Source organism: Hibiscus syriacus, unplaced genomic scaffold, assembly GCF_006381635.1.
Source record: "Hibiscus syriacus cultivar Baekdansim isolate YM2019G1 unplaced genomic scaffold, ASM638163v2 tig00112636_pilon, whole genome shotgun sequence".
In the NCBI taxonomy this organism is placed as follows: Eukaryota; Viridiplantae; Streptophyta; class Magnoliopsida; order Malvales; family Malvaceae; genus Hibiscus; species Hibiscus syriacus.
Window position 1 is genome coordinate 29,773 of NW_024063373.1, and position 15,936 is coordinate 45,708.

Genomic DNA, 15,936 nt, shown 5'->3' on the forward strand with positions numbered 1-15,936 from the left:
TAAAATCGTATATTATAAGGCATTTTCGGTCACTGAAGTTATTTTCTCTTTAAATTATCGATAATTTTTTAATTTCTATATAATAAAAAGTGCATACAAATTTATAATATCAACACATATTATAAAAATAACAGTATGAACTGAATTCATATTTTCTCATTCGAATTATTTTTGTTCTTTATCTGTAAGTTTTGTTGTCTGATATATTTGTATAGTTTGTACGTGAATCCAGATTCATAAATAATATGAAAACTTGGGTGATTGTGCATAATGGGTCGGTTCAGGCCCAAATCAAATGTTAGAAAATGAGATTGCAAGAGTACATTGTCTTGGTCCATCACTTAGCAGATCTGATCACTCCACATCAAGGGGGGAGGATCAGACGCCAGAGATTGGATCCCTCGTCCCTTCACCCGAATCCGATTTAAGTTTAAAGAGGGCTCATCCATTTCAAAATTCAACATAAATTTTAAAATAAAAATGAATTTTTTTGATAATTTTTTTAAATAATAACCTAATCGAAGAAAATATAATTGTTATAATAAAAATCCATAAATATATAGAAGAAAATTATATTCTTATTATGAGTAGGATTAAAGACTTTTTCACTTTAAACCCAAACTTAATCTCACATTTTACAAAATTCGAATGAATTAATTCAATTGTTTTGAAAATTTAAACCTATAAAGACAAAACATATCAAATTTAAATTAAATTACCATCCATAATCATAACGATGTTTATTTTTTTAATTTATTTTTCCATGTGCACTGCAATATATGACTTGTCACCTTAATCAGTCTTCAATTTAAAGAGTGATCTTTTTATCGATTTAATTAATATTATGTTTGGTACAATATAAAAGAGGATATAACATCAGCTTTGTAAACGCTTAATATCATCCGATTTATGGATAAAGTTGACTATGAATAGTATATATTTTATATTAAATTAATAGAAAAACAAATTCTCTATTTTTTAATCTTTAATATTGTAATATAAGTATTATTTAAATGAATATCAAACAAGTCCATATAGGTTAACATTGGGTAAGATATAGGCGTACACGGTACACGTCAATTAATACCTCCATAGATGATTTCATAGCTCCACCACCTTGATCGTATAAGTCCCCAAGATTCCATGGAAAAACAAATGGGCAGTGTTCAAACACAGTTACGCATGAAGCAAGAAGAACCAGAAGAATGGGGCAAGAGCATGCGTTGTCCGGCGACATTATCGGAGGCTTTGCGGAAAATGAAAGCGACGATGAGTTATTTACGCCTGCGAAAGGAAGATCCGAGCTGAGTTCACAGCTAAAGGTGGAGACTATATGGGTGAAGGATGGAAGAGGTGATGGAACAGTTAAGCTTCGTTTTCATGTCGTGGCCGACAAGGAACCAGAAGGTCCACAACCGTACTTTTGCCATTAAAGAAAGAAGCTTAAATCTCCGTTTTGCATCCATGACAACATATTTTCACCCCTGAAGGAAAAAAAAAACAAATGAATCAGCAAATGTCGAGGGATGAATCTGTCGAAATAGTGCAAGGCAAAAAGTAGGGATCATGGGTAGGATTGCACTGAATTTTTAGTTCATCCGAAACCAACTCGAATATAACACTTTTTCATCAATCATTCCGTTATATTCAAGTTTAGTAAAGTTTTGTCAATCCGATTTTTAAGGTGAAAATTCATACCGCATCGCACCGGCTCATCATATATATATATATATATATATATATAATTTTCATTTTTATTAAGTAAAATAAGAACTTAATTGATAGAAATATAAATAGAGTGATATTATAACAATTACTCTTTAAATATATAAAGGATAAGCATACTATTATTTTCAGATTGAGTCGAATCATGTAATTTTGACTTTAAACCTAATCCAACTCGATCCAACTTAAATTTAATTTTTTTATTAAAAAAACTTATAAAATAAGGTCCAAACTCATTAAATTTGGGTGAAATGTCCTATATAAAACTATGGTTCTTACTAGGAGTCCAAGAAATATCACTCGAAGTTGAATGGGGAATAAAATAACTTAATATTGGAATTTAATAAGTTTTTAAAATTTGGTTCGTAAATTTTTTATAAGTTAATTTTAAGCTTAAATTTTATTGTTTTAATGACATGATATTAAGAGACGCACAATGTATTACAATATTAGAATTCCACATAATTAAAAGTATAAAAAATGAAAAAAATTATGAATTTGAGAATTATATTGAAAAAAACTGTTAAGTTTAAGGACTAAAATTTAATTTATCGTATTGTTATAGTCATACACACCTGGGCCAAGCTGATATGAGAATTACGGACTCCTCCTCCCTTTATCAAATCCGCTTAATTGAAAAACTCCAATTTCTTTCAAAATTCTGCTCATACACTCCCATCTGTGTCTCTTTCCTTACTTTTTCTCCTTCAGAGAGAAACTGGTCGGTCAAATGCTCTATTGAACACTAAAAAAGAAGCACCCATTTCCCCAAATCTTCCCTTCCTTTTCCTTCTCTGCTTCCCCACCACTCTCAAAGAAAGAAAAGAAAAAGAAAAGTCTGGGTTATGGACGGCGGTGCTGCCTACAACCCACGTACTGTTGAAGAAGTCTTTCGAGATTTCAAGGGTCGTCGAGCTGCCATGATTAAAGCTCTCACTACTGGTATTATTCTACACCCTTTCTTTCATTTTTTTAAAATTTCTACTCTTTTGTCTTACTCCTTAGTCATCTTCTTAACCACCCTTTTTGTTTTCCATATCTTAAAGTTTGTTTGTTTACTTTTCTGGGTTTGGTGTTGCTTGCAGATGTGGAAGAGTTTTACAAGCAGTGCGATCCAGGTACTGAGTTTTTCTTCGCTGTTGAATTTGTTGTTCCCAGCTTCGTTTTGTTGAAATGATTTATCTGGAGAATTGAAGTTTGAGTTTTTTTCGTTTTCAATGTATTTTCTTTGTTTTAAATTCAACTGAAGACAAAATTATCTGTAGTGCATGCAATGTTGTTAACGATTCTAGCTTGTATTGTTGTTTAATTCTGATGTCATGAAGACAAAATTATCAGTTTTTGAGCAATCATTTATGCTTAGTTTGAACTTTCCTTTCTAAAAATATGAATGGATTATTTTGGACTAAGAGTGATCTATTTACAACATTCTGTTCAGACGAGGTAGATTTGTTTATTTCAACAGTTTGTTGTTATTTCTTAGGAGTTCTTTTCACAAATGTGGATTCCTTTTCTTTCTTATAAACTACTATTCGATTTTTAAAAGTAGTGTTTTCTTTGTTTGTGCTCATTATTAGTTGCTTATTGGTTTGTAGGATTTGATTTGGATAAAAATGTATGTTCATCATATGATTGCTTACTTGTTTTACCTCGTTCAGTTCCAGATGCACGAAATGGAAATGGAAATGAGTTAATTGACTCTTTAAATTTTGGTTTCAGAGAAGGAGAATCTTTGCCTTTATGGATATCCCAGTGAGCAGTGGGAGGTGAATTTACCAGCTGAAGAAGTGCCTCCAGAGGTTCCGGAGCCTGCACTGGGTATTAACTTTGCCAGAGACGGGATGCAAGAAAAGGACTGGTTGTCTTTGGTTGCCGTACACAGTGATGCATGGTTACTTTCTGTCGCTTTCTATTTTGGTGCTAGGTTCGGATTCGATAAATATGATAGGTAGTTTCTCCTATACCCAAGTGTCATATCCTGTTTTGGCTTTATACACCGTTACAGATGTAAATAAGCCAAGTTACTCATAGGCATGCAACGGTCCATCCAAATTGATTCAAGTATCTTGCAGTTTTGGTGTTCTGTTAATCATTAGTATTTTGTTATCTTCTTCTCTCTCCCTCTCTGTAAATGGATCTTCATTTTAAGGTAACTTTTAGTACATTATCTAAACCTGTTTAACTTGCTAGAATTTGCTATTTGGTTCGGGAAGCCCCATTTACTATTCTTGTTTAAACACCTATATATAAGGCTTCCCTGAAAATATATTGCATTACTAGTTTAAAATCTTTGCAAAAATGCTAAAGCTAGGTGTTCTACATCCAATATACGATCGGACTGATCCTTAAATATAGGCCTCAGCGTGGCCATGGAGTGCTTTTAGTGTCCGTGTACACAGTATGTGCTAGGCATTGCATGAATGAGCATGTTAATTTAGGACACTGTGTAACAGTTTTGCATTTGATTGTAACAAGTATGATATACTTTGAGCTACTGTTTTTCTGCAATAATACCAGTCGATTTGATGCAGGAAACGCCTTTTTAATATGATAAATGATCTTCCGACAATATTCGAAGTTGTGACAGGAGTAGCTAAGAAACAGACAAAGGAAAAATCGGCAGTTTCAAATCATAGCAGCAACAAATCTAAATCAAACTCTAAGGTATGGAAAAAAAAAATCTTGCTCACTTTTCTGTTAAATGTTTATCTGTTTAAATTTTAAGGTTAAGGTTGGTTGAGTTCAAACATATTATTACATTATTCTCGCAGTTTGATGGGTTTATGGAGTGAATTTTATCATTGGTTGCTGTTTTTTTTAATTATTATCAAAATCCCATGTAGGCACTAGAACTTAATTTAGTTATACCGAATCTAGTCAGCGCGATGGATTTTCATTAATAGATTTTCAATGTTCATTCGTCATGTGCTGATAGCAGACCCGAAGGGAGAAGTAACCTTACGATTTCAATGGAAATGGACCTTATAAATTAGATTTCTTTTTCCCCTTTTATGTTTTGATAATACACAGCGAGGATCTGAATCCCAGCCCAAGTATTCGAAGGCGGTGGCAGCCAAGGATGAGGTTGAAGGTGGTTTGGAAGAGGAAGATGATGAGGAGCACGGTGAGACATTATGCGGGGCTTGTGGAGATAATTATGCAGCTGATGAATTCTGGATTTGCTGTGATATGTGCGAGAAATGGTTCCATGGGAAGTGCGTTAAGATTACGCCTGCAAGGGCCGAGCATATTAAGCAGTACAAATGCCCATCGTGCAGCAACAAGAGAGCTCGACCTTGACGACGGTTGCGCTTGGTGGTTTGTTGTATGTGGATTCGGATATCGTGGACTTCCTAACTGTCTAGTAGGTGGCGTAGTAGTCAGTGTGTGGTTTAATTTAGGAGACCTTTGTTTACTTGGTGTCTACTTAGAATGTATGGAGGTCGTGAACTTGCTGTTTAATTTGATTATAAAATTGGCTATTTATAATCGTTTCTTTCTGCAATTGGAAGCTAGACTTGCTTTTATGTTTGAATCTTTTACCGTGCCATAATTTCACATTTAATCCCTAAACTCTTGCAAAATTTGTGATCGTGAAAACGTGTTTTGTGCCCTTTTCAGATAAACTTGGTATAATTTTTTATTTTATATGACGAGTTTAAGGTACATTATAAAAAACACTTAAAATCTCTAAATAACTCTCATCAACCTCATTTCATTCATTTTCTTTTCAAGTGTAATATCTCTGATTGATTAAACACATTAACTGAATTTTCTCATAATTTTATCTAATTAAAAAAAAATTCACCATCTTAAAATCAACAATTAATCATTATCATTATAAACTTATTAACAACACTATGAAAATAAAACATTAAATTCACTTAAGTAAAATAACGAGGACTAAAATCAAAATTAGACCAAAATAGTAATATATATATATATATTATACTGTTCTCGAATGTGACGCCTCATCCAGAATGAAAGCCGCAATACTTGCACGTGCATCGGACTCCTGTTTCTAAGAAAGAGAAAAACTACAGAAAAATAAAATAGAAAAAGTTATAAATCAGAAATATAACAAGAAACGATCGTAAAGAAATAATATTGAACTTATGTGAAAAATTTACATAAAAAATTAATTATATATTTATAATTGTATAGATACATAATCCTAATAATAAATAGATCTCCTCTTCCACCATAAAATTTTTTTTCTTTCAATTTTATTAAATTAAATTAAATTAAATAAAATTCCAGTTATAATTTCTAACCGTAACTGCTGCTCAATATAGGCTCCAGACGTGGACTCACTTGCATGTGCAATCATAGGAGTTTTCTTAAATCTGCATCTCTCTATGTAATAACTAAACCAACAGAAATGACTAACAAGCCAAAATGGCACCCAAGGAACATAAAATTTTATATTAAACATGAATTTTAAAAAATTAAAAAATAAATTTATAAATTTTAAGAGAAACGAAACTCATTACCAATAAATTTAAAATATAAAAAAATTAAAAAAAAATTCAAGTAACACTTCGATCCATCCCCGAGTGTGCTTGTTTTGGATAAAATCTTGGACAGCAAAATCGAGCGGTGGGTGTATGTCTGTTGTTTCTACTTGATGGTCCATTCATGGTGTTAATGGTGGCAGATGTTGTATGGCCCATGGAAAATCCAATGCAGCCACTGGGTTTTTTTATCAGCCCCTGGTTTTCCGACCCTATGATTATCTGATTCTGACATGCACCTTATGTTTAGGGCAAACACACTGATGTGATCACTAAATTTTTAGGATACTTTTTTTTATCACTAGAATACTAAAAATTACATTATAGTCATTAAATTTTTAATTCATTTTTATTACGATCACTATCGTTAGTTGTTGCTAAGAAAAACTGATGCGATACGTTTAAAAATTTTAAGCTTTTTCTTCCAGAAGATTAATATTGTTCGATTTTGAATTGATCCGACGATTGAGAATGATAAATTAAAAAAATTAAGTTTTAGTTTCGATTAGGATTTGAAGATATTGAAAGATTTTTCAATAAAATAGAGTAGTTTGATTATCTTCTCTACTGAAAAACTACCAAACAACAACAAAAAGGACAACAAAAGAATGAACTATGATTGTCGATAAGAAACAAGATAAGTCGGAGTTTCTTTTTTTTAACTTTTAAGATGTAATATCAATTTTTATTAACGATAATGTTCGTAATGAAAGTAAATTAAAAAATTAATGATTATAAAATATATTTTAAAAATTCAATGAGTAAGATGAAAACATTTCGTAAGTTAAGTGATCATCAAAGATAATTTATTCTTTTATATATATATATATATACATATATATAAGTAATAACCATTGATACAATATAAATGTTTTAGATTTTTATTTTTATTTTTATTATATTTAGATAAGTGAATGAATGAAAGACTAAAAACTAAAATTTTATGATATGTAGGTGGATCCGAATTCTCACATTCGCGTGTATATATACATGTATGAGTTCATCTTCCTGTTTTTCTCCAAGATTGAGAACATGGAAGCTACATTAGTACATAATGATCCAGATGAAGGGGGGGGGAAGGATAAACAAACTGCCAGATATACTTTTTACATTAACAAACCAAAGGAAGAAAAGAATTTACAGTTAGTAACTCCTTACTAAGCAAACTGGTTAAACCCATCAGGCTCTCTTTTCATGTTGTCAATGGCTCTCGGGTCTTGGTCGATAGCCGCTTCAAGAACTCATAGGTCATGATCATGGTTGTAGCTGACATAGCCATCGATGCCCATCGTGGTCCCAATCCTCTGTAACAAGCTGCCAATCCTCCTCCTTGTACTAAATTCCGCACCGTTTGCGGCACACTCGATGGTTTTCTTATCCCATTCTCTTCCCTGTCCAGTACCTGTAATCTGGTCTTGATGGTGTCGAGTGGCATGGTGATCAAAGCCGAAACGCCACTGGCCATGGCTGCACTTACCCCTTGGACAGCCACAAAGGCCTTCGATTCAGGCCTAAAACCACTCTCATCTTTTTTACACAAGGAGCAACCGATACCACTCCAAATGAACTTGTGTGCAACGGAGTAAGATGCCCACCAAACGGCGTTCGACGGGGCGTACGTCAAGATCGAGATCCCAAATCCCCTGTATAGTCCTTTAGGACCATCTGCATATAGAATTTTCCTAAACGCATCAAAACCATTCCTGTATCTACAAAAATTCACATTGTTCACATTTTTGCTACTGTTGACATCATTGTATCCTTGAACCATAAGCCTTTGGCTCACAACATCAATTGGGGTCCAGACCAGTTGAGCAGCCATGGCTGAACTCAAACCAGCAGCTGCATTAGATATAGCAGTTGCTGAAGTATCTGAATACCCTAAACTAACAGTTGCAGTGCCAACACTGCTCTTGGTAACCTCAAGGGCTCCCATGTAAAGGGATCTAGCTGGGATTGTCCCCATCAAAGAGGTACCAAAACCCCTATAGAACCCTCTAAATCCTTCATATTTCATGATGGTAAAACACATTTTAAAGCAAGAAACTTGTGTAGATGCAACTTGTTGCCTAGTTTTCAACACCACTATAGGGTAAAGAGCAGCTGATACACCTGAAAACAAAGCACCACCAAGGAAAAAGAACTTGGATTTATCAAGCATATGCCAATCTATATCTGCTGGTATGTGAATCTCTGACCCTGAATCATCCTCACTGCACTTATGCTCATTTTCGCCACTTTTTTTCAATCCGTTTAGCTTAACCAAGTAAAATCTGATTCCTTTTTTTGTTACCCTTTCACCAAAACTAATCACAAATCAACTCAGCTAAGTACTTCTAGCATTTGGACAAAAAAGTTAGGAACATTAAGCAGAAAATAAAAGGAAAAACAGTGACTTTCTAGCTTCTTTTAGCTGTAAAACCAGAAATCAAAAAGGGTTTTCGTTGGTTCTTCTTCCTTTTCCTTTTGCGCAGCCAAATTTGAGATCGAAAATGGATCAGGAGAAATAAGTCGAGCATTTAAACTCTATATAAAAACCCCAGATTTTATCTTTGATTCTTACCAGAAAAAGACCATGTCTTTGCAACATCTTCAGGGCTTCATCTTTACTGTCAATAGGGCAACTGGGAAAAAACCAAAACAGAGAGGGAGTGAAAGAACAGATCTTGAACCAAAAGAATCAAAGAGAAGGGAAAATACAAAGTTGGATTTTTTTCACAGAAAGCGAAATGGATAGCGTTAACAATAAGGATATCCAAAAGAGAGAGGTGGGAGAGAGTGAAAGAGGGAAGCTTTAACGGTAGTAGAGGGAGAGGAAAACAACAATGGTTCTGGATTTTAGCAAGGGTTTTTGCGGATCGAGGAACGTGGACACGTGTTGGTGTTCATATGGGGGGAGCTTTATTAGCCTACTTTTAGGCTTACTTGGCTCAGCTGAACTCACCGATTCCATAAACAGAATCACATCTTAATCTAGTCGGTGATTGGTTTGTTGGTGTATACCATCTCGGTTTCATAAGATTCTTCCTAGTATGATTATAGGGTTTCTTTCTTGGTGTAATGTTAAATTAAGAGACAACGTTTTTCTAAATTATTATTTTAATTTTAAATAAAAATGATTTATATTCAATTATCTTTATTAGTTAACTTCAATAAAATTTATATATGTTTAATTGTTAACGTGTCATATATTATATCATCATTTTGAGTGATGAAATATCACATGTAACATCATTGCTTTGATAATATGATATATATCATATTATTATATTATATGACGTGATACATATTATATTATTATTTGGATAAGATGACACGTATCATCATCTTGTAATATGACACCTATCAAATTATCATATTTACTGATGTGACATATGTTATGTTATCATCTTAAATATATTAACAATTAAACACACATGAAAATATTACGTTAACAATACGGGTTGATTGTCGACTAATTAATAATTTTAATCAAATAATTTACATTTTAATTAAAAATTAAAATGTAAGAGACTAAAATAAAAAAAAATAAGAGTTAAAATATCATTCAAATAATCATTGGACTCTCAACATTGTACCTTATTTCTATTATATTCGCATTATTTTCTTCCAGCTTTGATTTAGCCTTTTCATGCTTTTGGGTACCATTCAATGAAATTTGTCCACTTTCTCTTTAAAATATATAACAAGTCGTGTCACAATGACCTACTTTGTGTGGAAATTGCCAAAATGGTGTAATGTTTTGATTTTTACGTAGATAATCTCTTCACTGTTTAGTAATCATCCCATGTTTCTTGGTCAACTTAAGCTTCCTTTATATAATTATAAACCATTCAACGGTTTTGTCGACATCAGCATGAAAGAAATGTCTCATCGAGCTTTATCACATAAATTTGACTTGTAAAATTCTTGTCTGCAACTGCTTAAGCTATCAGCGGCAGCTTCTCGATGGAGTGCTCGTTAATTATGCGGTCGAGAGTCCTTTACATGTTGCAGCAATGCTTGGACATTCAGATTTCGTCAAGGAGATTATACAAACCTTCTTTATCTAGCCAAAGAGCGGCTGAAATTTCGTATTCGGGGCCTCGAATGCTGGTGCTCGAAAAGACTTTGAAGAAGGAAGATTGGGTCACAAGGAAACGAGATTCATTGATGGTGGTGGCATCACTTATGGCAAATTGGCAACAGTGTCTTTCCAAGCTCGACTAACCCCTCCCAGGTGGTCTGTGGTTCGGTACAAGCACCCCAAGCCAACAACAGAGGCGGGGGACTTCGATAACGGCATATAGAAACAAGAGATGTTATAATCAGTACCTTGATGCCAACATGATAAGTTTCATCTCATCGATGAGCATGATCTTGTTGCTGATTACATGGCTGCCTTTCCATGTCGATGTTAACTCTCGTAATGTGGGTCGCTAAGTGTAAAGTAGTCAAAAGAGTTTTTTTTGGGTAAATTACATCTGGTAGTCGCTGAACCTTTAATACACTTTCATTTTGATCACCTAACTTTTATAATTTATATTACCATCAATAAACTTTTATTTCTATTTCAAATGCTGATATTAAAATCTTCTCCCCACTAAAAAAACCCTAAGATTCATAAAGATAAATTCAAGAACAACCACTAATCAATTCCAACAGTCAACTTAATTTTGTTTGGCTAAAATATTAACATAATTTGATTTCAAGTTGGTCGTGTAGTTAACAGCGACGGATAATCTTTTTAGCTATTTAATTTCGATTAGGATTTGAGGAGATTAGAAGATTATTTGAGAATTTTGAACAGAAGGAAAGAAAGAGAAGAAAAAGAGGAAAAACTTGGTGATATTTTCGATTGGGAAAACATCGAATGATGGCAGAAACAACAATAGAACGAGATGATGATTTAATAGAAATTAAAAGTTAAAACTTTGTAATTCGTAATTATTCGTCAGATCAACTTAAAATCGAAATATGTTAATTTTATAACCAAATTAAGTATTTTTCACCATTAGAATTGACGGGCGACCATTATGTTCACCGTCATATCAATACTTTTTAACGATAGCTAACACAATGATCATAATGAAAACAAATTAAAAATTTGTAATGCAAGTTTTAAAAATTCAATTATCAAAGTAAAACCACCTTAAAAGTTCAATGAATCTTAGAGTACTTTACCCTTTTTTTAATCATCAATATGCATTGTAAACATTTTAAGTAAAGTTATTAAAAACATTTTTAATGTAAACATTTAATAGCAAAATAAAAAAATTTATACATTAAATATCAATAAAATATAATAAATGAGCCTAATTATTTAATATTGTATAATATTGATATAGTATTTAACATTCTTTAGTTTAATTTTTATAAATTTAAATATTATGAACTTAAATATTTTTTATATTTATTGAATTTAATATACTTGGACTTGAAAAATTAATCAAACCTAGTAATTAACTCAAATTAATGACCTTTTAGCCATTAATTAATGACCCATTATTCTATTGAATTTTCTACTGTTATCCTCACACCAAGTTGTATAGCTAACCACACAATTAATTCGAGTTTGAATTATTTAATGATTTGGTCTTTCATTTTTTTTGTATTTTTTTTATTTTTTATAATTTAATTACTTAATTTTATATTTTATTTAATTTGGTCATTTTACTACATTTCTTTATAAATTCTTTCTTCCAATTAATTATTTGATTCCTTTATACTATCACAACACTTTTTTCTCAAAACTTATTATAAAAAATAATACTATAAATATAGTATATATATATATATATTAAATGATATTTGATTTATTTAATAATACTATAAAGCTTACTTTATATATATATATATGTATGTATATCGTAAGTTTAAATTAGAACCAGTCAATGCCATAATATTATAAATATACAATTCAATTTAAATAGAAATTTAAATAAATATATTTTATTTAACTCATATTTTATAAATCCGACTCTAAATTTTTTTTAAATAAACTTAAATGATAATAATATTTTATTGGATGTAATTTAACTCTATGTAGTACTCATCTCTGATTAAACTAAATTTTTTTATTAGCTGACCTTATTCCCATATGTAATTGGGTAAGGGGAGATAGGATAGTAGGCTGCCCCTAACGCCAGGTTGAAAGCAGCTTCCGTGGGAGACCTCTGACAGTCAGAATTATGAATTTCTCACCGTGGGACTCGTTCCCACGATCCCAAGGTTAAGAGCCTTGCGCTCTACCAACTGAGCTGGACGGGATTCAATAAATTAGCTGACCCTTATTCCCATATGTAATGGGGTAAGGGGGAGGTAGGATAATAGGATAGTATGCTGCCTCCACCGCCAGGTTGAGAACAGCTTCCGTGGAAGACCTCCGAATTATGAATTGCCCTCCGTGAGACTCGATCCCACGACCACAAAGGTTAAGAGCCTTGTTCGAGAAAAACACCCAAATTAAACAACTGTTAAAAGATTAGTAATAGAACGTAGGGTGTAAGCTGCTTTAGTAGCTGCTAAATTTTTACATTCAAAGTGCACTTGCAAGTAAACTTGCCAATGTGGGAATGGATCTATTAATGTTAAAAAAAGTCAGATTCTCTGATGGCTTATTCCTCCTTTTTAATTAAAAAAAACAAACATAGTTAGATTCATGCATAGTAATTAGAGTATTGGATAAATATGGAAAACTCAAAATAAAAAAATCAAATTATATGATATTGAGCAAGATAATTCATTTTTAATTTTAATATTTTAATATATACTAATAATAACCAACTTCTTAAAAATATGACTTAAGGTTAGAAATTATAATTTCATCTGAATTTTGATCCACCTCTACCCTGTAAAGATTAATTTTTCTTCTAAAATTTTGGTTCGAGACAAATTTTAAAAGGAATAAAATTGAAGTCGAAGTAAATTCAAATTTATGATAAAAATTCTTCTACCAATTTAATATTTTTTTTATTACCTTAATATATATATTTTAATATATTTACAAAAATAATATTATATACATATATTATTAAAATATGAAGGCCTACTATGTTGAAGTTTTATTATATATATATAATGTAAAGAGTTTTATTATATACACATATTAATGACCTAATTATCTTTTGGCCATCAATTAATGATCTTCTATGGAGTTTTCTTCTGGTATTCTTGCATGGCCGAGTTTCGGTGCAATGGTGGGGGAAAATGGTCCATGGTAATTTTCTTGGTATAAATAGGAGTGAAACCAAGCACCAAAGCAACACACAGCTTACCATGGCAACTAGATTTTCTCATCAGTTGGAGCAATCCTTGTGTTCTTGGTGTTGCATCCTTTGCAGCCAAGTCTGCGACTTTAAAACTTGAATCCCTTCAAAATCTTGAACATGCCCAGAAAGGAGATGTAGTCAATGGAGTTCATCAAGTGAAGAAATTCCTCAAAGCCTTCGGGTATTATCCTCGTGAGATTAATCGGCTGGATGATCACTTTGATGATGCTTTGGAGGCTGGTCTCACTGTGTTCCAACAACTTTATCATCTGAATGTGACTGCTTTGCTTGATTCTAATACGATCAAAGCAATGGCAACTCCTCGTTGTGGTGTTCCTGATGTTAATATTAATAAAACTTCTAATGGCGGCAGTAATCATCGTGTGTTTCGCATAATTGCTGACTATTCCTTCTTCCCCGGGAATCCCAGATGGAGCAGGTATTCATTTATTTATTTTTGGAGGTGTTTTTGTTTGATTCATTTAGTATTTGTAAACATGTTCGTTTAACGTTTTTTGAACATGTTCGCATTCATCAAAATGGTTTGGTTGAGCGTTTTGATCATATACGTTTATGTTCAGAAAAATGGTGAAGTTATGCTTAGACTTCATAGTTTAAACTTCAAAGTTCATTCTATGTTGAATTTTGTCTTTACCTTATTCAATATTTAAATGTAAGAAAATAAAAATAAAAAAGGGAGAATTAGATAAACGAGCTTTTAAACGAGTTTTTTGTGAATATAAGCGAACTGAACATACCTCTATTGATCATGTTTATTTGTTTATTATGAATGAACATAAAAATTTTATTTTTATTTATTTATTTAATTTAATAAACGAACATAAATAAATATTATACGAACAATTCAACGATCGTGATGTTAATTATACCCATAATCTTAACATCAATAAAACTTCTAATGGAGCAGGTATCAACTCACCTACAGTTTCCTGTCTGATTCAGTCCCAGTGGTTAGTTTACAAGTACTGGGACCCATTATTGCTCGAGCGTTCCAAACATGGGCAAATGTTTCTCCATTCAGGTTTCGACAGGTGGCACAGGGAACTCGATCAGATATTCGGATCGGGTTTTACCGTCGCAGTCACGGCGATGGTGCTCCGTTCGACGGCCCTGGAGGTGTCCTGGCTCATGCATTTTCGCCACAGGATGGGAGGTTTCACTACGATGCGGAAGAGAATTGGAGCAGCAATCCTAGCGGATCACAGGTGGACTTGGAATCGGTAGCCGTGCATGAAATAGGGCACGTTCTCGGCCTCGGTCACAGTCAGGACCGAAGTGCGATCATGTTTCCGTCATTTCAAGTCGGAACTACCAAAAGGAACCTTGGCCAAGACGACATTAATGGCTTACGTGCTTTATATCGATACTAGCACGGCCTTGTTCATATACTATTTTCATGGCGTGAGAAGTATATGATATTAACACACTTGAAATAAGAAGATATATGTAAGCGTAAAGCTTTATTTCCCATGCATTAGAAATAAAGTTCAGATGAAATTCACTTGAAACCTTGGTAATTTATCTTGCGTTTCATTAATTTCCCTCAATTGTTGGATTTTAGCTTCGAATCTTTTGAATAAATTGATAAATAATGATTTTTATTTTCATTGTTATACATTGTTAGAGTTTCGTGACTCGAACTTTGTTTAATCTGATCCGAAAATTTTATAATAAAATAAAGATGAAATTTTGATATACAGTAAAAATCTAATTTTATTATATTTCTTATTACACAAATTTCCTTACTAATCAATGATTAGTAATTATTTTTATAAATAAATATTATAAATTAGGGTTAGAAGTAAAATGATTAAGCCTTAAAAGTGACATATAGCTGCAATAATCTTGTATTATTTTTATTTTCAATATTAATGAAAATTTTCTTTCTTTTTCCATAAATTTTCCCGTAAAATTTTGATATCTTTTTTTGTGTGGTCCTGTTGTCATTATCTCGATATGATATACATAACTCATTTAAATCTAAATAAAGTATAATTCGACTCAAATCTAAAATTTTCTTTAGTTTAAGTAGAATTTCTTTTCATTAATATGTAAAATTTTTACTCTCAAAGAAAAATTCATGTATATTTATATATGTAAATTAACCGAATAAATTTTTTTGGTCGATTTAATTTAATAATTGGATCAGCTGAATTTTAGTTATTTCACATTAATAAATCAAAACTTTATTTTAAAATCTTGAAATTTATTGTTTGACAATTCTAATAATTAAAATCAAACATTAAAAATGCCAAACTTTAAAAAATAAATTAGCATAAAGAACGGATTTAACAAGAAAGTTTGATGATGAAGTTAATGTTAAATCAGTTGGTTTAAAGCTTGGAAAGTTGAATAAGTTTTACAGTGACAATGGAAGTTTCATGTGAAGATGTGGGGGCAGGGATGGTCAAGGTCAATGCGTCTTT

At 32.1% G+C, this 15,936-nt stretch overlaps 2 protein-coding genes and 1 pseudogene across 4 annotated transcripts; 2 read left to right on the top strand and 1 right to left on the bottom strand.

Annotated features, from left to right (window-relative positions):
• Positions 1–1,814: 1,814 nt before the first annotated feature.
• On the top strand, positions 1,815–14,228 carry LOC120182303 (PHD finger protein ALFIN-LIKE 4-like). 3 transcript variants are annotated; one of them, XM_039187292.1, is made up of 6 exons: positions 1,815–1,824; positions 2,543–2,667; positions 2,811–2,843; positions 3,445–3,673; positions 4,257–4,389; positions 4,756–5,120. In XM_039187292.1, the coding sequence occupies exons 2-6, from the start codon at positions 2,571–2,573 to the stop codon at positions 5,023–5,025; spliced, it is 762 nt and encodes a 253-aa protein (XP_039043223.1). In that variant the 5' UTR covers positions 1,815–1,824; positions 2,543–2,570; the 3' UTR covers positions 5,026–5,120. The 3 variants fall into 3 exon arrangements, with proteins under 3 accessions (XP_039043223.1, XP_039043222.1, XP_039043221.1); XM_039187291.1 differs by lacking the exon at positions 1,815–1,824 and adding an exon at positions 14,217–14,228 and having other exon boundaries at positions 2,453–2,667; positions 4,756–5,050; XM_039187290.1 differs by lacking the exon at positions 1,815–1,824 and having other exon boundaries at positions 2,453–2,667.
• LOC120182300 (solute carrier family 25 member 44-like) lies at positions 7,314–8,711 on the bottom strand. The gene is made up of 2 exons (XM_039187289.1): positions 8,583–8,711; positions 7,314–8,479 (listed from the first exon to the last, which is right to left on the bottom strand). Exons 1-2 carry the CDS (start codon positions 8,603–8,605, stop codon positions 7,432–7,434), a joined length of 1,071 nt encoding a protein of 356 aa, XP_039043220.1. The 5' UTR covers positions 8,606–8,711; the 3' UTR covers positions 7,314–7,431.
• On the top strand, positions 13,497–14,880 carry LOC120182302 (annotated as a pseudogene).
• The last annotated feature ends 1,056 nt before the right edge of the window (positions 14,881–15,936 follow it).